Source organism: Narcine bancroftii, chromosome 7 (genome assembly GCF_036971445.1).
Source record: "Narcine bancroftii isolate sNarBan1 chromosome 7, sNarBan1.hap1, whole genome shotgun sequence".
NCBI lineage: Eukaryota > Metazoa > Chordata > Chondrichthyes > Torpediniformes > Narcinidae > Narcine > Narcine bancroftii.
Genome location: NC_091475.1, coordinates 62,650,411 through 62,676,358, shown reverse-complemented (window position 1 = coordinate 62,676,358; position 25,948 = coordinate 62,650,411). Strand labels below are relative to the sequence as shown.

Below are 25,948 nucleotides of genomic sequence, written 5' to 3'. Positions count from 1 at the left end.
AGTCATGGCCATTTCTGTTCCAGCCCCAGCTACGGTGAAAGCCGTGGGCATCCATGTCACCATTTTGGGCCAACCAGCCATGCAGCTGGTTGCAACTAGCTGAGCCAGTTTGTGTAAAGAGGCCTAATTTCTGAAGACACCAAATTCTGGCACGTCAGCACCCTGGATCCAGTCACAGCAGCAAGAGTCAGCTCTTTTGTGAACCACCCTCCCATGGAACGCAAGTATACCCTCTTTTGTCGGCTCTTACTCGATTCTTTCAAACTCAGCCAGCACGAATGGGCCATTCATGTACTTAACCCATAAGGCCTAGGGAATCGCAGTCCCTCCAACCTTATGCAGAATCTAGTGGTGTTAGCAGATGGACACATTAAGTGTTTCCTGTTTGAAGCTCTATTCTTTTTGGTTGCCAGTCCATGTTGCCTCAGCCATCTCTAATATGGACTTTGCTCACCCGCACCTTGTGGCCAAGGAAGTGGACCAGCTTTTCTGAACCTCTCAGCCATGTCCAACCTATTTGTGCAGAGATCACTCAGTCCCTCCCTGGCAGTGTGGCAGCTGTACGGATGCAGCATGGCAACCATCTTGACAAGGCTACTGGTTACTGCTAGTACCACCGTCGATGAGGCCATAATGCCCGATGTTGCGTCCCTCCCTGTAATTTCCCCGGATCCACACCTGTCCAGATGCCGGAAAACTAGCAAGCCAACTGTCATTAGTGGCCTCGGCGGTTGGCACCAGAAAAGGCCTCCTTTACCTATGGGTCCTGAAGACTGGGGAACTTTTCCTCATGGATACTGGTGCCGAGATCAGCCACATACTGCCCACATTCTTCAAGCAGAGAAAAAGAACCCAAGGTTTCACCTTACAGGCAGCCAACTGTTCTATGATCTCCAGCTATGGAACTCGACTTGTGACTATCCACAAAAGGACACAGTTTTCTGATGGGAACGCAGAGTCACCTCAGTGAGTCAGGCCCTCCTAGGGGCATACTTTCTGTGGGCCAACAAATTGCTGGTGGATTTGACCAGATGTCATCTGGTGAATCCAGCAACCTTCCAGGCTTTTCATCTCACCATACACCAACAAAACTTTCAGCTGATGGGAGTCCATGCCTCCAACCAGAAGAAGTACACCTCCCTACTGGTCGATTTCCCGTTGCTGCTAGCCTGAATTTCCATGATGCAGAATTTGCACACTGTGTGCAGCACTTCATTGAGACCACCGGACCACCAGTTTACGTGAGGGCAAGATGAGGCCAAAACCAAGTTTGAAACCATGGAAGAGTTGGTTATCGCCCCTTACATATGGTCCCCAAGAAATCTGGAGATTGGCACCCATGTGGAGACTACCGGTGATTAAATGACGCAACATGTGCAAGATTTTGCTGCTCGACTCCAAGAAACTCGGAACTTCTTTTTTTTTTGAAAATTTTATTTAATAATTTCATAAAATTAAACATAAAAAAATAAAATACCCCACCCCCCCACCCCTTAACTAAATCAGATCAGATTGATTCTTTTTTATCTAAACTAAATTTACTATTCCGCAAAGCAGGACGTCAAGCGCTGAAGAGCTGGCTCTGAATGGGCAACTAAAGCGGCATCGTCTGCAAAGAGTAGTTCACGGACAAGTTTCTCTTGTGTCTTGGTGTGAGCTTGCAGGCGCCTCAGATTGAAGAGACTGCCATCCGTGCGGTACCGGATGTAAACAGCGTCTTCATTGTTGGGGTCTTTCATGGCTTGGTTCAGCATCATGCTGAAGAAGATTGAAAAGAGGGTTGGTGCGAGAACACAGCCTTGCTTTACGCCATTGTTAATGGAGAAGGGTTCAGAGAGCTCATTGCTGTATCTGACCCGACCTTGTTGGTTTTCGTGCAGTTGGATAATCATGTTGAGGAACTTTGGGGGACATCCGATGCGCTCTAGTATTTGCCAAAGCCCTTTCCTGCTCAAAATGTTTGGCCTGGAAGTCAGCCTGAAGAAAACTGAGGTCCTCCATCAGCCAGCTCCCCATCATGACTACCAGCCCCCCCACATCTCCATCGGGCACACAAAACTCAAAACGGTCAACCAGTTTACCTATCTCGGCTGCACCATTTCATCAGATGCAAGGATCGACAATGAGATAGACAACAGACTCGCCAAGGCAAATAGAGCCTTTGGAAGACTACACAAAAGAGTCTGGAAAAACAACCAACTGAAAAACCTCACAAAGATAAGCGTATACAGAGCCGTTGTCATACCCACACTCCTGTTCGGCTCCGAATCATGGGTCCTCTACCGGCACCACCTACAGCTCCTAGAACGCTTCCACCAGCATTGTCTACGCTCCATCCTCAACATTCATTGGAGCGCTTTCATCCCTAACGTCGAAGTACTCGAGATGGCAGAGGTCGACAGCATCGAGTCCACGCTGCTGAAGATCCAGCTGCGCTGGATGGGTCACGTCTCCAGAATGGAGGACCATCGCCTTCCCAAGATCGTGTTATATGGCGAGCTCTCCACTGGCCACCGTGACAGAGGTGCACCAAAGAAAAGGTACAAGGACTGCCTAAAGAAATCTCTTGGTGCCTGCCACATTGACCACCGCCAGTGGGCTGATAACGCCTCAAACCGTGCATCTTGGCGCCTCACAGTTTGGCGGGCAGCAACCTCCTTTGAAGACCGCAGAGCCCACCTCACTGACAAAAGTCAAAGGAGGAAAAACCCAACACCCAACCCCAACCAACCAATTTTCCCCTGCAACCGCTGCAACCGTGTCTGCCTGTCCCGCATTGGACTTGTCAGCCACAAACGAGCCTGCAGCTGACGTGGACTTTTTACCCCCTCCATAAATCTTCGTCCGCGAAGCCAAGCCAAAGAAATTTACTATTATTGAGTGAGATGGATATTAAAGATTTAGATAGTTTTTTTACTGAATTAGAATTAAAGGATGTGTTGCAGTCGATGCCTAGTGGGAAATCCCTTGGAGAAGATAGATTTACAATGGAGTTTTACTGGAACATGGGAGACAACATTGGATTCAAACTTATATTTGCTGGTGCTGTAATGGTATAGCAGTAACCATGCTGTCCTAATCTAACCGGGATGTAAATCACGCTTATATACTAACTATATGAGTAAAAATGTTAAAAATCACATCAATGGTTTCAATGATTGCTTAAAAAATACAACAGGTGGCAGAATTTAAAATTTACTTCAGTTTTTAGCCATGTTCTCAAAAAATAATCATGCAACACATTTTGAATGAGATATGCAGTATCAAATGACTTTAATTGAGATGAAAGTGGAGATATTGCAGAAACTTCAAAGGTTGGAATTCATTAATTAAGTGCCAGAGGACATCTATCAAAGGTGAGTGGAGAAAAGAATGCCTAAGAGATGTCAGAGATAAGTTTTGTTAAAGAGAGTTGTGAGTCCTTGGAATGCATTTCCGGGACTGGTATAACAGGGACAATCAAAAGACTCTTAGATGTGGATGTAAGAAAAAGGAGGGTTATGCATGTGAGTCGCGGAAGGATTAAATTGTTGCAGAACAGATTTATAGGTGGATTGAAGGACATGTATTGTGCCATGATGTTCCAAGTTCTATTATTACTGTATATACAAGTGTAGTTGACAATATGTAAAAAGGTTGACCCCCTATTTCTGACCTAAAAAACTGGTATTTTCCATATATCGCATGTAAAAGTCGACCCCTGTATTTTGACCCTGGTTGCACACCCATGTGAGTCCCCATCGCGCTGGCTACCTGTCCAATCAAGCTCCCGACAGCCCGGCTGCCCATCCACCCAAGCTCCCAATGCTCCGGCTGCCTGCCCATCCAAGCTCCTGATGCATGAGCATAGGCTCGCACCTAGGGCCCAGCCACTTGCCCATCCGAGCTCCCGATTCTCTCAATGCCATGGCTGCCTGCCCACCCAAGCTCCTGATGGCTTGGCCACCCACCCGTTCGACTTCTTATGCCCCAGATGCACGCCCATCTGAACTCCTGATGCCTGGCTACAGTATCTTGCGTAGGTCCCAGCTGTGAGCCCAAGCTCCAAACACCCTGAATGTGGACACCTCCTGGTACTGGCCACCTGATTGCCCATCTGAGTTCCTGATGCACCAAACAACACAGATACTTAACGCAATCAAAAGTAGTATGCATATATTGTTGATCCCCTAATTTTCACCCTAAAAATGTGGTCCATAAAATTCCACCAAAAAAATGGTGGTACTGCCGTTACCGCAGCTCGGGCAGCACTGCCACTGGTGCGGACCCATGGGGAGCCAGGAGCAGAGATACAGTGCTCTCGCAGGGTCTAACTGCCTAGTCAACTGCCGTCAGCTCTGCACAAGCTATGAACGGCAATTTCATTTAAAATCCCGCGATTGCGGGGTCTGTGTCCAAGATGGTGGCGCCTATGATTGGCCAGAGCCATGAGGGGTTGCAGACTCTAGGGGAGTGGAGGACTGGTGCAGGGCACCAGAAAACGGGGTGACCAGGAGAAACAGAGGAGACGACCCACAGGGATGGGGACCACGACGACGGACCAGCTCGGTGGCTGAAAGACCAATGAATGTGACGAGCTTCTGGTGACTCGAGGCGAGGAACGCTCGGAGGCTGTGGGCTGCTGGAGACTGCTGTCAGGAGACTCGCGCCAATCTGCGGACTGCTGGAGACTGGCTTGAAATTGACTGAAGGGATACCAGGTTTCGGAACCTGGAATGCGAGGGGGTGCTGATGGTGCAGAAGGGTTTCTGTGCGCATCGGAGGTTTGGATCTGGAAATTGGGTTGCCGATGGTTTGGACTGTGTGGCTGTGGAAGCTGTGGAAGCACTGGAGGCGAATCTATGGACACTCGGTGACTCTGAGGGGCTCTTTTATCCTTCTCTTTCTTTGACTGTAAGAAGCACTTCAGGCAATTTCTGCTGATGGCAAATCTGTCCACTTAACAGTAGGCAAAAGTAATTTCATGTAATAGGACACTGTTTTATTACAATGACAATAAATTGAATCTTTAACTTTTATATGCATATGTACGGTACTATCAAAAAATAAAATAATACTGGAGAGTTCATTACACTGTTGAAAGGTAATGGGTTACTCTGACCAGCTCAGTGTAGTGAGAGAGATATAAGCAATTTCTTCCAAGAACTTTTGCAATGCAAAATTTTGTCGAATATCACCCTATGATAATTCTCCTCTGATGTGTGCCTGGCACAAAAGAAGAGCATCAGGCTTGTAGGGAAATAATTATGTTCAAGTAGTCCTCAACTTACAACTGAGTTTTGTTCTGACCAACTGGTTGTTTCTCGAAATGGACATAAGCCGGAAATTCACTGTATCTGTTTCATCGTTCGTCAAGACCCATCAAGACCAGCTCTCGCCAGAGGTTGGCCACTCCTGCCACAAGCCCTATTTTCCATAGATAGGCCCCTACTTTCACCCCAAAAGTGCAATTTTAATATTTACATATTTTTTTCTTTATTTAAAAAATTTTATACAGTGGTATGTACGGATGGTTTTAAGTCGCTAGGTTGTAAGTCGGAGACTACCTGTAAATCTGGCAGCCAGATATTGTTATCATACAAACTTTCAGACCATTTGATTTATAAAGTTAAAATTAGAGAATTAGACTGAAGACATTATATTTACCTCAAAAATGCTAAATATTATAAAAACTGAAACCTAAGAGTGAAAATCATATACAATCTCTGCTTTTTAATAATAGGTTTTAACCACGTAATCAATATCAGAAAAAAAATTTAGATTTTAAAACTATGTATTGTTACGGTTAAATTTAATCACTTACCTGTATGGACAAACATATGCTTCACATAGTTCTGCTTTGCAGTGAAGGTTTTATTACAAAGAGTGCATTCGTAGGGCTTTTTCTCATTCTGTCCACTTGTACTCTGCTGAGATTGTTGTGGGTGCAACTGTGTAGTAAAGGTCGTAACGCTGGGTTGCGGAACAGTTATGAATTGTGTCTGTTGACTTGAGAGTGGTTGCGGCAAGGTGAACTGAAATAATTTGCCACTGGTAGTGTTCTGAGTAGTGAAAAGTGTGGGTATATATGTACTCCCAGCAGTGCCAATGACAGGAGTAGTGCTAGTTAAGGTCAGTGGCATTCTTACGCTGGTGGCCTGGGTATCTGATTGCCTCAGGTAAAGCTGAGTTGCTGCCTGTGACTGATTGTTTTGCGAGACTGAAATCACAGAATTCATTGGAGCTTGCTGCAAATCTTGCTCATCTGCAATGTTTCCATCACTGTTCTGAGGGCCTGTGATATCCATTTCTGTGCTGCAAGTCCTTTCCGGAGAAGGAGCATTCATGTGGCAGAGCTGTTGGCTGTCTTCAGTAGGAATCTCATTTTGCTCAGCTGTTCTGAAATCTGACTGTCCTCTGCTCAGGCCAGCAATGAATTGTTGGTCTATCGGATCAGTTTCAGTCCCATTGGAAGAACTAACACCAGAGTCAAAACTTTCCCCTTTTGGTTCACTCTCAGTGCCTTCAGCTTGGTCAGTGTCCTCATTGCACTCTTCAGATTCATTTTGCTCAGAAGTGTTTCTCTTCTGCTTTCCGTAATAATCATAATCATATTCGTCTTCAGTCTCCTGCTTGATATGAACATTGCCCACAATGGTTTGAATGCGAACTGGGCGCGGTTGTTTGCGACAGTGTGTGGTTTCTGGGGTGGAAAGATATCTCTCCATCTGTTGTGTCCGTTCTTGGATTCTGGTTATCCACGCTGGATCAGTTACATTCTCTTCCCGCTGCAGGACCAGTTGTGTACTGTGGTGGCTCACCACTGGTGCACCGTAGAGTGACCTCTCCCCTGTGCCATTTTGCACTGGCATTCCAGAGCAGGCATACAAGGAGGAGTAGATTCTTTCGACATTACGCTGGGAGTGAGCTTGGACGTAGCCAGACTCAGTATCGCTACTCTGGCCTGACGAGCCAGTTTCTGGTGTTCCTCGTGGTGTGACTTGGTTGGAGTCCCTTGTTGTTGGGTAACCACTGCTCGCAACTGTTTGAGAGACAATGCGAGTGCACTCGTCAATGACAGTTTTGATCTGCAATATGCTGGCTGCAGTAAGGATTTGCAAGGCCTCACTTTGGGACACCCGAAGCACCCCGCTATACATGAAATCAATCAACTTCTGCACAGACTGAACCGAGACAACAGATGGAATCTCAATGTCACTGTATCCCAGAAGTAACTTGTCTTGGAAGAAGGGACTGCCAGCGGCCAACACACAGCGATGTGCTCTGAGCATGCTGCCATGGATCCGGACGGTCACATCGCAGAAATGTCCTCGATTTCGCTGCTCATTTAGTGTCTCGAGCACGGAGTTGCTGAAGTTATGAAGGTTGATACTGTGAATGCGCTCTGTCATTCCCTTCCCATTGATGTTACCTAGTTTTGAACAGAAAATACATGCTTCAGCAATTTCAAAATGATGAGCTGAATGAGTTGCAGGAATCTGACAGACTACATACTATGAAGTAAAAAATACCACAAATGCAAAATAATAAACAGAATAAATATGCTGGAGAAATAGGTCGTGCAGCACCCAGAGGAAGCAAAGGGTAAACAACGATACAGGCTCAAGTTATCTGATTACTTGCCTCTACCATCATCTTTTGCCCATGGCTACCTGCCTCCACTGCCGCAAAACATTGGATGCTCTTTACTTCCTGTGGACGCTGCGTGATCGGCTGAGTTTATCTAGTACCTTCTGTATTGCCCTCAGCCAAAGCATCTGCAGACCTTCTTGTTTAAAAACAAGAAAACAATACAGCGGGACTTGAAATAGAACATTACAGCATATTCTGATCATTTGTCATTATTATAATAAAACTCAGTTTTATTATAATGTATACCTCCAAGCAAATACACAAACAATGCCAACAGTAAGAATCCGAGCAGATAGCAGAAATTAGGTGATATTTTATCATATTTCCAGCTATCATTAATCAATATCTTTAAATAAGGCAGGAATTATGATCCATTGATTTCAATGGAAATTGCAGGATTACAGTTGAGGAAGAAAAAAAATGAAGACAATTACTTTTCTAATTATTATTCTCTAGCTTTACTTATAAATTGCATGTGTTTTGAGGAACAAAATCAAGATTACTTATAGTCTTTCAATGTTTCTGGGATATTTAAAATCCTTGCACATTTTGACAGCTGGCAGCAAAGCTGCCTCAGTGATCAAAGATAGTATGACTATTTCTGAGATGAGATTTCTCCACGGAACAATTGGAGGTACTGTTCTTCCCAGGCCAACGAAATCCAGGATGATTTGTCCAGTGAGGTAGACCTTTACATCTCTATCAGTTTAGGATGGATAAAATGGGACTGTGGGCACAAGCCGCAGGCTGTGGAAGGCTCAATAAGATTAACCCCATTCAAATAATTTTACTTCAAAATTAGAAAATGCTCGAAACATTCAGTGAGTCCGGCAGCATATGTGAGAAGAGAATTTCCAGTACTTTTTCTTTTTATTTCAGATTTCTAGCATCTGCAATGAGTTTTAAAATTTTAATTTCCATTTTAGTTTATTTTGCTAGCAGTACTGATGCTGTTTGTTCATATGCTCCAAAATCAGTTTTTAAATGATTACACAAAAATAATTGATATCTCACTGCAGATTCTTGAATAAAATTTTATGGATGTTTATTCAGTTATTCTCCATTTCTCGTTTAGAATTGTTGTTGTGTAAACTTCATGAGACAATGCCACTGCTGAGGATTTGTATAATTAAAACAAAACATTTATTTTTTTGACAACGGGCATGTATTATGATTTCCATCTGATCCTCCATCAACATGGACATGTAATTCATAAATTTGATTTTATCTGAATAAATAAAAGGGTGTCAGATAACTTTTCTACCTCACTAAAAAAATGTAAATATTGAACACTGAACGTATATGCATGATTCATAATCAGGTTGAACAGAATGGAAAGCCACCAATATTTAGGAAAGCAGGAATAAAATAAACATGAATGATAGCTTGATCAAAGTGTCAACAAGATTTAGACCAACGTTTCCTGGACAACTTACATGCTAATATTAACAAGGTGCATTCATTAATCCTTATTCCTTTCTACTCACTAAATCAGGTTACAGGTTGTCCATTCAAAAATTAGTGAGCTTTTGAACAGTTAACATATTTTGATTGCAGGTGAATTACCTCTCTGGTGTTGAATTTGGATATTTTTCTATCATAATTTTAGACTTAAAAAATATAATATTTCTTCTCACCTGTGCATTAAGCATCAATATTCATGCTGCTCCATAACACTGACACATTAAACAATTGTTAAATGACTGACAATTATCTTATGGCTGTGAGAATTAACAGTCCAATATGTTAGATGCTGTGACATAAAAGTATGACAAGGGCAGAATTCTCACCACTGCAGATGTAAGTGGCCACCATCTTGAAGATCTCCTTGTGTGAAGAAAGAAATTCATGGGCCATCTTGTCTCACGTAATTAAACATACTACTGTACTGGAATGATTCATCGAGTTAAGATGCTTGGCTGGATACAAGGACAAAAAAAAGTTCAGATAATCTAGAGTTCAACTTAACATGGCAGCAGCCATTACTGGTTTTAAGTATCGTATTTGACGGCATATAAAACCCATAGGCATATAAGACCCCCAATTTCAGCAGGGAATATGAAGATTTTCTTTAGTGTATTTACAGGTAAGCAGAATGTTTTTAATTCAGTTCTCACTCACTTTGCTGTGCAGCTTCTCCTCAGTGACCACCCAGCAACCTGTGGGCATTGGCGATATTGGTGAATAAGCTCCTCCTGTACCTCTTGCACTGCTGGCAGGGGTCACAGTGGCTGGCATTCTCTCTGAGGGAAGTGAGTGGTGACGGTTCTGGAAAGCACAATCTTACGCTGCTGGTGGGGATAGCCATGGGCAGCATTCTCTCTGGTGGAAGTGAGCGGTTGGGACTCTGGAAAGCATAGTCTTTTGCTACTAGTGGGAGCTGCTGTGGCTAGCCTTCTCATCGGGGAAGTGAGTGGCATCTCTGGGAAGCATGGGCTACCCGAGGGAAGATGACCTGTAAAGCTGTGAGCCCATTTTCTGGACAGCCTCTGCACCTCATCAGGCTTCTTGAAACTGAGCGAGTAGCCGGTGACCAGCTCAGTGGCCATCGCGGCAGTGCCAAGTGGATCTCTCCCTCCCTGATACCAGTGCCAGGAGGCAATACCGGGCAAACAGCAGGGCATCACTCCCTTCCCGATACTGAGCCACGGAGCGACAATGATCACTGTTGGTGTTACTCACCATTATCACCATAATTTAAACTTCGCATAGAAGACCCGGGAGATATTTCTGAGCCAATTTTTTGGAAAAAAAAGTGGGTCTTATATGTTGACAAATACGGTATCTTGTATTCAAATTAATGCTGTACACAAAGTTAAAGAGCAAAATCCTAATTCAAGCTGACATGGACATGCTCAGTAAAGTAGCCAGGAATGTTATTTTCCAGGCCAGATGCTAATGGTGTTGGGGAACAGGGAGCAGAGTGTCGGATACACATGCTCCAGTTCTGCATGTGAATAAGCAGGAAGAATGGGAACAAGCCGTGGCTACGGTGATTAAGGGGGACGGTAAAGGCAGTTACCTCAGAAGAGATAAGAGTGATCCATGACCACTTACCATCTCTGAGAGACTTTCCTTTTTTCTGTCTCTCCCTTCCATTTCTTGCAAGGGCAACACTTCCCTCAACTTTTAATAACATGCAAAAGAAAACTTTTCACACCATCTCGATACATGTAAAAGCCAGTCCTTTTTGACTAGAGATACTGCTGTTATAATATGATATCTGATTAATCATTGGTAATTACTAAAGCTCTGCAGTTCAATTAAATGGACACTAGTAAAACACGAAAGTAGACACTGTGATTGAAGTTAAAACACAATATTGGAGAAACTCAGCAGGTTAGTGTACTTTACGTAGCTAAGACAGATTCATAACCAATATTTTAGACTTGAACCCTTCAACAAGGTATGAGCAAAATGTTGGCAGGTGCCTGAAAAAAATGGTGAGGGGTGGGGCAGAGGGAGGAGCACGGCCCCATAGGCAGGAGGTAATAGGTGGTTAAGGAAGGGAGGGCACACCAGCAAACAGGGGGATGGGGAATGGCCCTGTGAATGAAGAGCTGGAGGAAAGAGAAGGAATGTGAAGGGAAGGAGAACGGGGAGTTGGCTACCAGAAACTAGCGGAATCAATTTTAATGCCATGTGGTTGGAGACTGTCCAAATGGAAAATTAAGTATTGGTCCACCGATTTACAGATGGTCTTGGTTTGACAGTACATGAGGCCATAGATAGATGTGCCGGCATGAGAGGGGGGGCACTGAATTGAAATGGTTGGCCACTGGGAGATTCCTGTCACTGATGCACACAGAGCGAAGGTGCTCAGCAAAGCAATCTCCTAGTCTGTGTCCAGTCTCTCCGCTGTAGAGAAGGTTGCAACGGGAGCATCAGATGCAGTAGATGACTGCCGCACATACACAAGTGAAGTGTTGCTTCACTTGAAAGGACCCGAATGATGGTGAGGGAAAAAGTGTGGACGAATGTGTGGGATTTCCTGTGCCATTGGGAAAGGTGCCAAGGGGGAGATAAACTAACACTATAATATTGACTGACATAAACTATTTGACATGTTTACTGGCCAATTTCTTCAAGATCAGAATAAATAATAGCATCACAAATTATTAACCATAAGTTCTAATCAGAATTCAATGCAGGGAAAAAAAAATGTAAACAACAGAACAATATGAGCTACCCTCTAATGCTCTGGTACCTCATCTCTAGCTACGGACATTTTAAATATTTCTGCCAGGGCCCCTGCAATTTCTACACCTGCCTCTCGCAAGGGCTGAGGGAATATTTTCTCAGGCCCTGGGGGTTTATCCACCCTTATTTGCTTTAGGACAGCAAGCATTTCCTCCTCTATAAGTTCCATGACCTCACTGCTTATTTTCCTTACTTCCCACAACTCAGTTCCAGTTTCTTGAGTAAATACTGATGCAAAAAATCCATTAAAAATCTCTCCCATCTCCATACATAGCTGACCACTCTAATCTTCAAGTGGATTAATTTTGACCCTTACTATCCTTTTGCTCTTAATATACCTGTAGAAACCCTAAGGATTTTCCTTCACATTGTCTGTCAAAGCAACCTTATGTCTTCTTTCAGCTTTCCTGATTTCCTTCTTGTTTTTTTTTTGCATTTTTATACTCAAATATCTCATTTGCTCCAAGTTGCCTATATCTGCTGTACACTTTCCTCTTCTTCCGAATCAGATCCCCAATATCACTCAAAACCAAGGTGTCCTTTGCCTGCTAACCTTGCCTTTAATCTTGAACATTATACTCTCTAAACTTCACCTTTGAAGGTCCTCCACTTACCTCGCACATCCTTGCCTGAAAACAACTGATTCCAATCCACACCTTCTGGATCAGTGGATCTCAACCTTTTTCTTTCCACTCACATACCACTTTAAGTAATTCCTACGCCATCGGTGCAGTTATTAGATGGGGATTGCTTAAAATGGGATGTGGGTGGGAAGGGAAGGTTGAGAATCACTGCTCTAGACCCAGTTGTTACTGAAATATTTTGCTTGAGAAAAATTGTCATTGGCCCATTTCCTTTGGAGTTATGAAACCATGCACATAACAAATCACTAGGGTATGGTTAAAACAGTGGATTTCAAATTTTTTCTTTCTACCCATATACCATCTTCAACAATCCCTTACTCATCACAGAGCAACTATGGCATAGGGAATACTTAAAGAGGTATGTGAGTGGAAAAAGGTTGAAAACCATTGATCTTTGAGATCCTTTCTCATTTCCTCAAAATTGGCCTTTCTCCAATTTAGAATCTCAACCCGAGGCCCAAATCTATCCTTCTCTATAATTCAGATACAAACCATCCTGTCAGAACTGGTCCTACCTTTCCTGGAAGAGAATTCCTTGGAAGCTTATTTTGGCTTTTGCATCTTTGATGGCAGCAAGACAATTTCTTTATAAAAATTGTGTCCTTCAGGCCAAATGACCATAAATCTCTTTAATTTATGTTATACATGTTTCACTGACTGAGTGACCGGCGGTATAACGGGATGGGTAGGCTGGGTTCATCAGCCTTGGTTGGCAGCCAGCCTAAGAGAAGGAAAGCTGATTTCAAATTCGGCTAGATGGCGCTCGTTAGCGACGTCAGGTCATCCATCCAGGAGAAGGATGTTCCGACATAACACCTACGATCCAAGGACCTGTCTGTCACTGTCACAGCATGCTAGGCCGTGGCAGATAAATCCCGGATGTAAAGAGTGGGGCCAGTACTGCATACACTGCACACCACCTAAAAAATCCATTGTGCAGGACATGCCCACATTTATGATCTTTCCTAAATCTTCATTCGTGAAGTCAAGCCATCATTGATTGATGACGGGAATTTTGCTGTCCAATTTGAGATAGACTTCAGAAATTGTTAATTATATCAGAAACATTACAAAAAAAACCCATCCCTGAATCTTTTACAATGATATCCTTCTTCTTTGGCTTGACTTCGCGGACGAAGATTTATGGAGGGGTAATGTCCTATGATATCCTAATAATGCACAAAGTTGTAAAGTTACATACATATCTTTCAGTTTAAAACTTAATTGAAATTTCAAAGCAACAAAAGAAAGTGGAGTATACAAATGTGCTAGAGAAACACAGCAGATTATGCAGCGTCCATAGGAAGTAAAGGATAGCCACTGTTTTGGGTCTGGGTCCTTGGTCAAGTATAAGAAAAAGCAGGGAAGTGCCTGAATAAAGAGGTGGGGGAAGAGGAAGGAGTAAGGCACAGGGGCAGGAGCACAGGCTAACAGGTAGGAGATAATAAGTGGATAAAGATGGAAAGGGAGAAGAGAAAGCAGAAAAGTGATAGGGCAGTGGTTCTCAAACTTTTTCTTTCCGCTCTCATACCACTTTCAGTAATCTCTATGCCATCGGTGCTCTGTGATTAGTAAAGGATTGCTTAAAGCTGGAAAGAAAAAGTTTGAAAACCACTGTTTTAATCGTATCTCATTGATTCGTTATTTGCACGATATCTTCCCTTCCCACTCACATACCACCTTAAGCAATCCCTTACTAATCACAGAGCACCAATGGCATTGGGATTACTTAAAGTGGTATGTGAATGGAAATAAAAAGGTTGAGAAAACCACCTCAATGGGTGAGAGGGCAGAGGGCTAAAAAGGTTTTCTGATTGGAGAAGGGAAGAGGCTGATGGAAAGGAGATGAGGGTTCAGGAAAGAGAGGGAGTCAGGGTGGGGGAATAACAAAAATTGGAGAAACAATGTTAATGTTGTCTGGTGGAAGACTACCAGTATGAAATAGAAGGATGCTGTGTGACCAGCCAAGTTTCTCCAGCACATTTGTGTATTGAACTCAATCCTAGCATCTGCAAAGTTTCTTGTTAAAAAAAAACTCTGGTAATTTGAGATTTTGATGATGTTGTGCTGGCATATTTTATAATATATTGGAAATTACTCATATTAATATACAGATCCACTTTTTGAGATGTTATTTAGCATTATGATACATTTCACAGTGAACCAGGTGAGTTTTATAGGAGTGTGTGAAAGCCAACCTGGTGAGTCTACCAGGAGCACAGGAAACATCACTTGTGTGCCAGATGCTGGACCTTTGAGGGTTCTGAACAACCAGGCAGCAGACCATTGCAATTTCACTTTATGTCACATAGTTTTCAACAATGGTTCTCAACCTTTTTCTTTCCACTCACATCCCTGTGCCATAGATGCTCTGTGATTAGTAAGGGATTGCTTAAGGTGGGATGTGAGTGGGAAGGGAAGGTTGAGAATCACTGCTCCAGACCCAATTGTTACTGAAATATTTTACTTGAGAAAAATTGTCATTGGCCCATTTCCTTTGGAGTTATGAAACCGTGCACAAAACAAATCACTAAGGTACTGTTAAAACAGTGGTTTTCAAACTTTTTCTTTCCACCCATATACCACCTTAAGCAATCCCTTACTAATCACAGAGCACCCATGGCATAGGGAATACTTAAAGTGGTATGTGAGTGGAAAGAAAAGGGTTGAGAACCACTGGTTTACAACTTTTCAGCACTTCTTGCTTCACACATTCTTGTAGTCTTTGAAGGGTGCACAGCATAAATGCTTCACTTGCGCATCTTGAGGTTCTTCCTTAAATAATGGTGCAATGATGTAAAATATTTACAGCATTCTTTCTTTCATTCAAAATCTTGGAAGGGCCTTAAGTTGGGAATCATAAAGTGATAAAGGGATGATCAGCATGGATGTATTTAAAAGGGAAACAAACACAAGGACAAAATAAATTGATGGGATTGGTTGATGACAGGTAGAATAAATACTGTCAATGACTAAGGCCCTACTTCAAACAATGGTTTCCAAAACCATTCATGATGACTTGATCAATTATATATTTTACTGAGCCTGTGACTCAATAAAATGTATAATTTCCTAACTTTCTCTCTCCTTACTGTGTTAAATCATCATCAGTGATTTAATGTGACCAATTCTGACATGTTCGAATTCGACACTGTCTCTAAGGAGTTTTCACGTTCTCTGTGTCTGTGTAGGTTTTCTCTGGGCACTCTGGTGTTCTCCCACCTTTCAAAAATGTATGGGGTTTTTAGATTAATTGGGGTATTTGGGTAGCATTGGCTTGTAGGCCAGATGGGCCAGTCACTGCTCTGTATATCTAAATTTAAAAATATGATGATGTACAGGGTTTTTAAAAATGTATTTCATTGCAAAAATATACAATTTACTGGAGCATACATACAGTCAGAACAGAAGGTGATAAAGTGTCTGTCTCTTTGAACGTTCACTTGAAGGACTATAGGCTTCTGTCAGGGAAGACTAGTCCTGAGGCAGTATCTGTCTGCACGACACTCATTCTTCAAGAACCACAATTAGTCCAGTTCCCTCATTACTTAATCAGACTTCACTTTTGCTGTAAGAACAAAGTTAAAGGGAAAAAAAATCAAGACATTGACTTATTCAGGACTCAAACACCATCAACTTGAAACAAAGCTGAGCAAGACAATAACCAACAGTATATGGGGAAGTTGAGGGTTCAATATAGGGACTATGGTACATAAAAATGGCTGTATCACTCACTCTTGGGTGATTTCACCAAATCTAATTTTCTGTTTACATTTTAATTTTAAATCAAGACATTATCTGACGCTGGATCTACCCACCCTAATTTTTAATCTGTTCAGTGGAAAGTCAGCCATTATTAATGTTTGTGTTTGGCCTCAGATCAGGATTAGGAACCATGAAAACACTACTGGTGGCATGTGGAGACATATGCAAGCAGCAAGTGCAAGGGGTGTAGCTGTTAAGTCTGAGGCAGCCTCCTTCCTCCAGATATTTTATGGTAAATAATATCGAGGTCAAGGCGAAAAACTGGCCCAACTTCAGGACTGACCAAACAAAGAACTACTTCCAGAATTTTTGGGATTGCATTGTTGCACTAAAACATTGACTGCTCACTGCTCTGGAGGGAGTGTATCAAAAGATGGTGCAGTATATATGCCCAATTACAAGGCAAGGGAATGGTTCGATTAGAGCAAAGCTTACTCCCTGGAAGATTTAAACCAATTTCTGCAGTCTGGTTAAAACCATCTAATATTTGTAAAAAATCATTGTCAACTGAAATAAAAAGTGAATAAAGAAAGGTACTACAAAAGAAAGGAGGAGCTGTTGGGATCTGGAATCCAGTCCAGAAATTCTAACTCTTTTTCTTGCCTGGATCTCAAATATGGGAAAGAACAGGGATGTAAAAACAGAATAAGTATCTTAAATATTCAATCCTGCGTTATACAGGATGCCATACCTGCAAAAAACATATTATATTTCTTACTTAAATTGTAAGTAATTTTCTCCAGGGGAACACAATTATGTATTTCAGCATTCCATCAGGCTATGTCCAGAAGGGAATCAGACTTCCAGCAAGCTGCAATACATCTCCTGGCCATTGCCAATGCAACTTTAAGAAATTCTAATTGATACTTAGCCTCATTTTGGTCCTTATGTCCACAGTATTTCCTAGCAGAAACAATTCTGGAATTTGTGGCATTTGTTTTCCAATGATCTAGATTAATAAAATTCTTAAATTTTCTCAAAACGATTTCACTTTAGAGCAGGATCAGGCGGAATGTAAAAAGACACCTGTTTCTTCACCACATCTAAAATATACATCTGATATATTAGAATTTAATTTATGCAACTTCTGCAGATTAAAATATAGCTGATGCAAAAAATTATGTTGCACCAGTCTATATCTTACATTAACTGTGCTCATCATGCAGTCCTGACATAAGTTGGACTAGTTCTTTTCATCAATACTAATATTTAAATCTGATTCCCATCTTTGTTTTGATTTATATAACTCCTGTTTAGGAAAACCAGACTGAAGTAGGAAGTACATTTATTCAGATTTTGAAAGAATTTCTATGGTAATGGAATTGGAAGAGTTACCAGTTTATATTAATGTTCAACTTTTAAGCAAGGCGAGATAGTTCATCTTAAGCACATTTTTAAAATCATTATCTGTTTTGATCCCCAAGTACTTGATCCTATTCTTAGGCCATCTAAATTGTGAATTCCTTTGGCACTTTGTATAATCCCCATCAGTTAGTGATATGATCTCACTCTTGTCCCATTTAAATTTGTACCTAGAGACCCTCCAATAATTTTCCAGTAGTAAATGCAACCTTGTAGAGAAGTTTCAGGCTCCGTCAGGTATACTAAAATGTCATCTGTGAAAAGAGTAATCTTATGTTCATCTTGGTCATCTCTGAATCCCTTAATGTCTGGGTCCCATCGAATACTTTCGGCCAGAGGCTCTATGGCCAATATGAAGGGAGCCGGAGATAGCGAATGTCCTTGTCTACTAATCTGAATAGTGGGGATATTGGAGATACTTGACCATTTGTCACAACTCTAGCTTGAGGTTCATAACCCCAGTATATTTTTGAATGGTGGGAGGAAACTAGAGAGCCCGAGGGAAACCCATGCAGACACAGGAAGAAAATATAAACTCCTTACAGAGAGTGCCGGATTCAAACCCCAGTCGTTGGCACTGTAACAGCGTTGCGCTAACTGCTATGCTAAATTTGCCACCTAATTGACCTTCCATTATCCTTCTGAGCATCAATGTTTAACATTTCTCTCAGTTTCCTCCTCTTCCCATCCACTTCATTTACCCATCATTTTTAAACTGTGCTCCTGCTCTTCAAATTATCCACAAATGAATAAAACTACTCTTCTTTCAACCTGCCAGAACCCATTGCACATCTCTATCAGTCACTCTGAACTTAACTTTACGAAGATATAATACTGTTTGTACAAGGAGCCAGAATGTTGCAAGTGCCTATTGGACTTTATTCCAATTAACATCAGCTTTGAAGGATGATGTAATTGAAGCAAAATAAGACATAATTTAAATGTTTAATTTAATTTTAAATTTAGATACATAGCACGATTTAAAATTTAAACAGTCCTTCCAGCCTACAAGTTCATGCCGTCCAAATATCTCAATTGAGCTACAATCTCTGTTTGTTTTGAAGGGTGGGAGGATGCTGGAGTGCTCGGAGGAAACCCGTGCAGACACAGAGAGAATTTACAAACTCGTTTTAGACAGTGCAGGATTCGAACATATTCTGAAATAAGTGTATTCCTGCAGGCATATAATTGTGGAGTTAATATTCTAAGATTAGGAAAAAGACAATCTCATGTTTCTGCTTATAAATGTTAATCAGCAAGTCGCAAGAAAGCTCTGAAATTTAAATACTTGGAACTATATTAAAGAGATTGCCTGCCTTAAATGAGATCAGATTAAGCTGATTAACTAACCTACTGGATTCCCTCAAATCTACATCAACTGTCAAGGGAAAATTCACTTTTAATATTTTTATTGATTTTTCAAATAAAAATACATGTATAGAACATTTATGGAATACATAATAGTAATGACAGATTAGATAACTCAGCAAACTATAAAGCATATATATCCATAAAACAAAAGTTTATCACGTATAGTGTGGTTGTAAAACCCATCCCAAACCAAACAAAGAAAAAGTGTTCTTCGTTTGTGAAATAAAACAAGAAGTATTAAAATTCAGAATTAATATTATGCCTAGAGATTATGAAAGTAATTAGGAATGGTCCTCAAAACATTTGAAACCTTATATTTGAGTTATTAATTGAGTAACGGATCTTTCTCTAAATTTAATGTCCCTCAGCCATTCAGCATGAGTGGGTGGGACAGCATCCCTCCATCTAAACATTATCGCACGTCTGGCCAAGCGAGAGGCAAATGTCAGAGAACGACGTTTAATTTGAGTTAAAAGAACATCATTCTCTCCAGTTACATCAAAAAGAGGAACCAAAGGATTAGGCTCTAAATTTACATTAAGGATAAAGTTTGAAACACATCCCTGCAGTTTTTTTCAAGGCCAGGACATGGCCAGCACATATGGATTAGAGAAGCCTCTCCTCTCTTACATGTGGGCCATATGTATAACTTTAAATTATAATAAGCAATGAGAGGCCATAAAGATATAGCATTAACCATCTTAAAAATTAAATCCCAAACTTCATCTGATAATGAAAGGTTTAAATCCTGGGGAAGATTCAGAGAAAATGACTTTGTTTTCTGAAGTGTTTTTTTTTTTGCCCATTTCATTTGGAACATAAATCTGTGACAATATGAATAAGCAATGTGGATTTCAGAAGCTTTGTTTTTAATAATGTTGCAACAGCTTAAACTTGAATGAAATAACTAGACTTTATAAAGAAGTGTTTCTCCATTACAAAAGGAATTTCAAATTGGCAAATTGCTTGCTCAGATTGGACATAAATAAACAAGAATGCAATAAAGATATATCATTTGGTCTGAATAGTGGTGGTATGGGTTCGCTAACACCATGCCTGAATTTAGATGAAGTTCAACCTTGCTGACTGAGAATCCAGTCCTCAACAAGGGCTCCATCGTGGAAAGGGTCAAGAACTTAAAATTCCTGGTTTCAACATCTATGATGATCTATCCTGGAGCCTCCATGTTGATGCAATCATGAAGAATGCCCACTAGTGGCTATATTTAGTGAGGTGTTTGAGGAGATTCAGTATGTCACCGAAGACTCTCAAAAACTTCTACAGGTGTACCGTGGAGAGCATTCTGGCTGGTTACATCACTGTCTAATATGGAGGAGCCAAATCTGAGGACAAGAAAAAACTCCAGACTCCTTAGAGAGTGCCGGATTCAAATCCCAGTTGTTGGCACTGTAACTGCAATGCTAACCGTGCCACCTAATTGATCTTCCATTATCCTTCTGAGCTTCAGGTCAGGAGCACCCTCAATGTTTCACATTTCTCTTAGTTTCCTCCTCTCTCCAGCCACATCATTTAGCCACTTGTCACTTGTGACATCACAAGTACCAGACTTCAATCTATCGATGACATCTACATGAGGCGGTGTCTTAAAAAAGCAGCCTCTCTCCTCAAAGACCCCACCACCCAGGCCACGTCCTCTTCATTCTGCATCGGGAAAAGGTACAGGAGCCTAAAGGCGAGCACTCAAGGTCAGCTTCTTCCCCACTGCCATCAGACTCTTCAATGATCAATGAATCAAAGACACTGCCTTACTTTTCATGCACTATGATTTTTATACTTTTTATTGTAAGCTAATTATAATATGAATGTTTGCTGCCGCAAGCACTGAATTTCATGACTTGTTCATGACAATAAATTCTGACTCTGGAATAGCAATCAGGACCTCGACAGAAAAGAAGATTGGCACCTCAGGCTCTGATTGTGGAACTTCTGAATGTTTTTGAATCCACACTGATGCAGGGTGTCCACAGAATATGTGGTTCACAAAATTACTCATCCAGGCCATTCCAATAGCATCTTCCAAACCAGCAACCTCTATCAACACAAAGGATACGTGCAGCAAGCACACAAAAACCACTACTTCCTCTGTGCGCCCTTCAATTCACTGTTATGAATCCAGAGGACCCCAAAACCCAGCACCAATAGAAATTCACCAAGACAAATGGTTACTTAAATAAAAGTTACTTTTAATTATCTTTAAGCATGAAAACAAGATCAAACTATAACTTACTATTATTAACTTAAATTAATCCCGTGTATGTAATGTGTATATGTTCAGAAAAGTTCTTTGATTCACAGTCCAATCTCACTTCTCACTCCTCTAAATTCACTGGTATAAGGCAATTCTTATACTGTACACAGAATTTAACACTTATGAATTTCACCAGGCTTTGGTGCTTGAAAGATAAATGGTTACCACTCAGGAAGGTTCTTGATGGTTTCAGAGAGAGATTTGTTACTTGTTGGACACAAACTGATTCTTTCCGATCAGCCATATCATTGTCTTGTCAAAGAAACTTGTCCCATCAGGGTTTTCTAGATGATAACCTCTTTCTTTCAGGTCACCACAGAGTTCCTTTTTGTTTCTTTTATTTCAAGTGAATCATTAGGCACCCAGCCCTCTCCTCTTGTATGGACCACAAGAGCTTTGACCAGGCTGAACTAAGAACTCACCACCCATCTTCAAAATGGGGTTTTTCCACAAGCTTGCCAGCTTGTCATGTTCCAGTCCCAGCTGCTGCTGCTGAACTGTAGAACTGAATTCCCTCTCTCTCACTCTCTCAGAGAAAACCACATGACCCTCTTAGAACAGCACTCTGCACTCAGACAGAATGCAGCTCTGGACCTAATCTTCTAAGTTCATTCATCTGTTGCTTTCCAAAACAATAATCTATTACTTCACAGCACGTCCAATTAACACCTACTCGTGATGTCTTATTGGCATTCTTCAAAGTTTTTGCAAAGGTACTTGGAGCCTGAACTGTCTGGCTTGAGCAGAGCCCTGGCATTTTAATGAGATCTGTTTTGAAGTTTTTTTATGTGACCTACACTAAAAAACTGCCACAATTTATCTCCTTTAAAACATCATCTATCTCTCATCCTTTGTAGCCATTCATAACTGTGGAACTACCTCCCCAAATATATCCTGGAAATTCTTTCACCATGGTAGCATAAAGGTTAGTGCTAGTGATCAGGACCAGACCTGGATAGGAATCCCACACTGTCTGTAAGGACTTTGTACATTCTCTGTGTCCGGGGGCTCTGGGGTGTAGGCCAATGGGGTGTACAGACTCATGGGAGTGAATTGGCCTGTTACAGTGCTGTATGTCTAATTTAAAAATGTAAGGACTGCAGTTTGCTCAAGAAGGCATCTGATCCTCATGCTATCAGGGATCATTAGGAATGGGGAACAAATATTGGATTTTGCAGAAATGTTCAGATCCAGAAAAGTAATTAAAAATGATATCCAGAAACATATAAAAATGAAATACTGTGTTGAAAAATTAAGATAAAATTAGATTAAGAACATTTAAGTTTAGAAGAACAATCTAATTCTATTTTTTTCTCCCTCCCACCCACAATTACCTCCTGTGCCTGGAATGCTCAGAAAATTGCCAGCATTATCATCTTCATCTAAATGGTTCAACAAATTACAAAACACATGGTATTTACAATATCTCCACAACTAATAATCCACGATTTGATTTCTTCAAAATACTACCTGGTGCAATTTTCCAAATGATGATCTCTGTGTGAGCTTCTGAACTATAATAAATTTTGTAAAATGATGATAGCAAAACAAATCCCACAATCATTACCTTGTGTAAGATAAATCAGAGTTACCAATTTTAATGTGGATTGACTTGATCTGAAAGAGGCACTGTCTTAATAGAAAAATAGCAAAATAGCTTTGTTGTTGTCAAACAAATTAATTAATTATTAATGTGCCCTTCACATCATTATAAACTACTGTATTTTAATTTTTTTTCATAACATTTAGATATGCAGCATGGCAATAGGCCCTTTCGGCCCACGAGACCATGCTGTCCAATTACACCCTATTAACCTAGACCCCCAGTACATTTTGAAGGGTGGAAGGAAACCGGAGCCACCGGGGAAAACCCCACGGAGACACAGGGAGAATGTATAAACTCCTTTCAGACAGTTCGGATTTGAACCCTTGTCCCGATCACTGGCGCTGTAACAGCACTGTGCTAACCAATAGACTATCTGCGTTGCCATGTATGGTGAACAGCAGAATACTCTGTCAAAACAGGACCAGTATCACAGTCACTCTCTCTGATCTTACATCATAACAACTGGGATCCAACTGTAAATGCATTTTTATTTCCATATGGCACACACAGAACAAAAGATGCTCCTCACATCTCCACTTGTATCACCTTTGTGTGGACAACATAGCTCTTATGCTCAAATGCAAACCGTGGCTTATTTTGTGTGGTGGCCAACACACTTTGCATGCTGCTGCTCTCAGAGGCTATTATACATTGTGATCTGAAGTAAATAGTCTCAATAACAAACATGCAAGATGCTGGAATCTTGAACAAATAGTGAGCAGCTGGAGGGACTCAGCATGTCAGGGAGCATCCCTGGAGAGAAAAAGGCAGTCAATGCATTCCATTGGAAACATTCATTTCCACCGATGCTGCCTGGCCATCTCTCATTGGTGAAAAAAAAATCACTATATTTGCATCATCCACTAGATGGCAGCGCATCACACTATGACCAAGATGGTAAGCATTGGATCAGTGGTGTCGGGAAGGCCATTGGATTACTTGCATTTGAAAAATGTGCTGGTTCATTCGGTATAGTCAGAAAAGTCTGTGTGGGGCAGGTCACATTGCACTAACATTATTGAGCAGGTTACACAGCATCTACAGGAAGTAAGGGGTGACAAATGTTTTGGGGCTGAACCCTTCATCAAGGTATGAGCAAAAAAACAGGCAGCTTCAGAAAGCTTATCCGAGCTACCCTCTCTCATTATTACTTCTCAGCTTTTTTCTCTTCTTCCCTCCCATCTGTATCCACCTATGCCCTCTTGTTGGCTTGTGCTTCTGCCCCACTGCCCCTTCCTTCCTCCTCTCCTCTCCACCACCATTATATTCAGGCACCTGCCTGCTTTTTCCTCATACCTTACTCAAGGGCTGAGGCCTAAAATGTTGGTTACCTTTTACTTCCTATGGATCCTGCGTGACCAGCTTGTTTCTCCAGCATGTTTGTGTATTGCACTTGTGTCTGCAGACTTTCTTGTTTATGCCTATTTTATGGAATATAACCATATAACAATTACAGTACGGAAACAGGCCATCTCGACCTTTCTAGTCCGCACCGATTTAAGAAAACTCCACTACTTCCACCTACCTGCTTCCTGTCCATAACCCTCCAACCCCCTCACATTCATGCACTCATCTAACCCTCTCTTAAATTACAAAATTGACCCTGCTGCCACCTCTTCTGGAAGGTCATTCCACTCAGCCTCCACTCTCTGAGTGAAGATGATCACTTTCATGTTACTTCTAAACTTTTGCTCCCTAACCCTTAACTTACGACCCCTCATTCCAATCCCACCTACCCTCAAGGGGAAGAGCCTATTTAAATCTATTCTATTTATCCCCCTCATAATTTTAAATACATCTATCAAATCCTCACCCTTCTATACTCCAATGAATAAAGAAAGACCCAGTCTACTCAATCTTTCTTTGTATTCTAGATACTGTAATTCAGGAAACATTTTAGTAAATCTTCTCTGCACCCTCTCTACCTTATTGATATCTTTCCTATAATTTGGGGACCAGAACTGCACACAATATTCCAAACTTGGCCTCACCAATGCCTTGAACAGTCACAACATCACCTCCCAGCTCCTATATATAAAGGCCAGCAGACCAAAAGCCTTCTTCACCACCCTATCCACATGAGAATCTACTTTCAAAGAACGATGAACCATTATTCCAAGATCACTGTTCCTCTGCATTACTCAATTCCCTCCCCTTCACATGTCCTGTTTTGATTATTCTTCCCAAAATGAAGCACTTCACACTTATCGATATTAAACTCCATCTGCCACCTTTCAGCCCACTCTTCTAAGCTGTCCATATCCTTTTGCAGTCCCTGAAAAACATCTTCTCTATCCACAACTTCTCCCTATTTTTGTATCGTCTGCATATTTACTAACCCAATTTATCACTCCATCATCAAAATTATTAATGTAACTGACAAACAACAAGGTACCCAACACCAATCCCTGAGGCATACCGCTCATCACCGACCTCCATCCTGAGAGTTATCCACCATTACTCTCTGGCGCCTACCTTCCAGCCACCGTTGAACCCATCTGAATATCTCAACATTAATCCCTAGCACCTGAACCTTCCTTATCAACCTTCTATGTGGAACCTTATCGAAGGCCTAACTGAAATTCATATAGACTATATCTACTGCACTACCCGCATCGACCTCCCTAGTCACATCCTCAAAAAATTCAACAAGATTTGTCAAACATGACCTTCCCCACACAAACCCATGTTGGGTGTCCCTGATCAGTCCCTGCCTCTCTAGATACTTATACATATTATCTCTAAGAATACTTTCCATTAGTTTACCGGCTACCGACATCTAACTTACTGGCCGATAATTGCTGGGCCCACACCTGGAGCCCTTTTAAACAGAGGAACCATGTTGGCGACACGCCAATCCCCCAGCACCATGCCTCTCTCCAGTGACTGTCACTGTCAAAAATCACTGTCAGAGCCTCCGTTATTTCCTCCCTGACTTCCCTCAAAGTCCTGGGGATAATTCCGTCAGGACCACCTTTATCCACCTTTATATGCCTCAAAAGTTCTGACACCCTGTCTTTCCTAATCCCTACGTTTTCCATAATTACCCTTTATACCTCATTTATCCTACACAATTCCATATTCCTCTCCCTAGTAAAT

At 41.5% G+C, this 25,948-nt stretch overlaps 1 protein-coding gene across 11 annotated transcripts in view; it reads right to left on the bottom strand.

Annotated features, from left to right (window-relative positions):
* Positions 1 to 25,948, bottom strand: part of LOC138738967 (zinc finger and BTB domain-containing protein 20-like) — a 462,974-nt gene that overhangs the window by 40,325 nt on the left and 396,701 nt on the right. For 8 of the 11 annotated variants that reach the window (XR_011341908.1, XR_011341909.1, XM_069890223.1 and 5 more), the window contains 3 exons: positions 15,874 to 16,044; positions 9,423 to 9,551; positions 5,804 to 7,411 (listed from right to left, as the gene is read on the bottom strand). Coding sequence is in view for 9 of the 11 variants with exons in the window: in XM_069890223.1 (XP_069746324.1) it covers positions 5,804 to 7,411; positions 9,423 to 9,489 (1,675 nt within the window). In the remaining 2 variants the exon portion in view is untranslated. Of the gene's footprint in view, positions 1 to 5,803; positions 7,412 to 9,422; positions 9,552 to 15,873; positions 16,045 to 20,400; positions 20,479 to 24,180; positions 24,271 to 25,948 lie in introns of those variants that run through there. The other 3 variants (XM_069890227.1, XM_069890230.1, XM_069890229.1) reach the window with 3 other exon arrangements.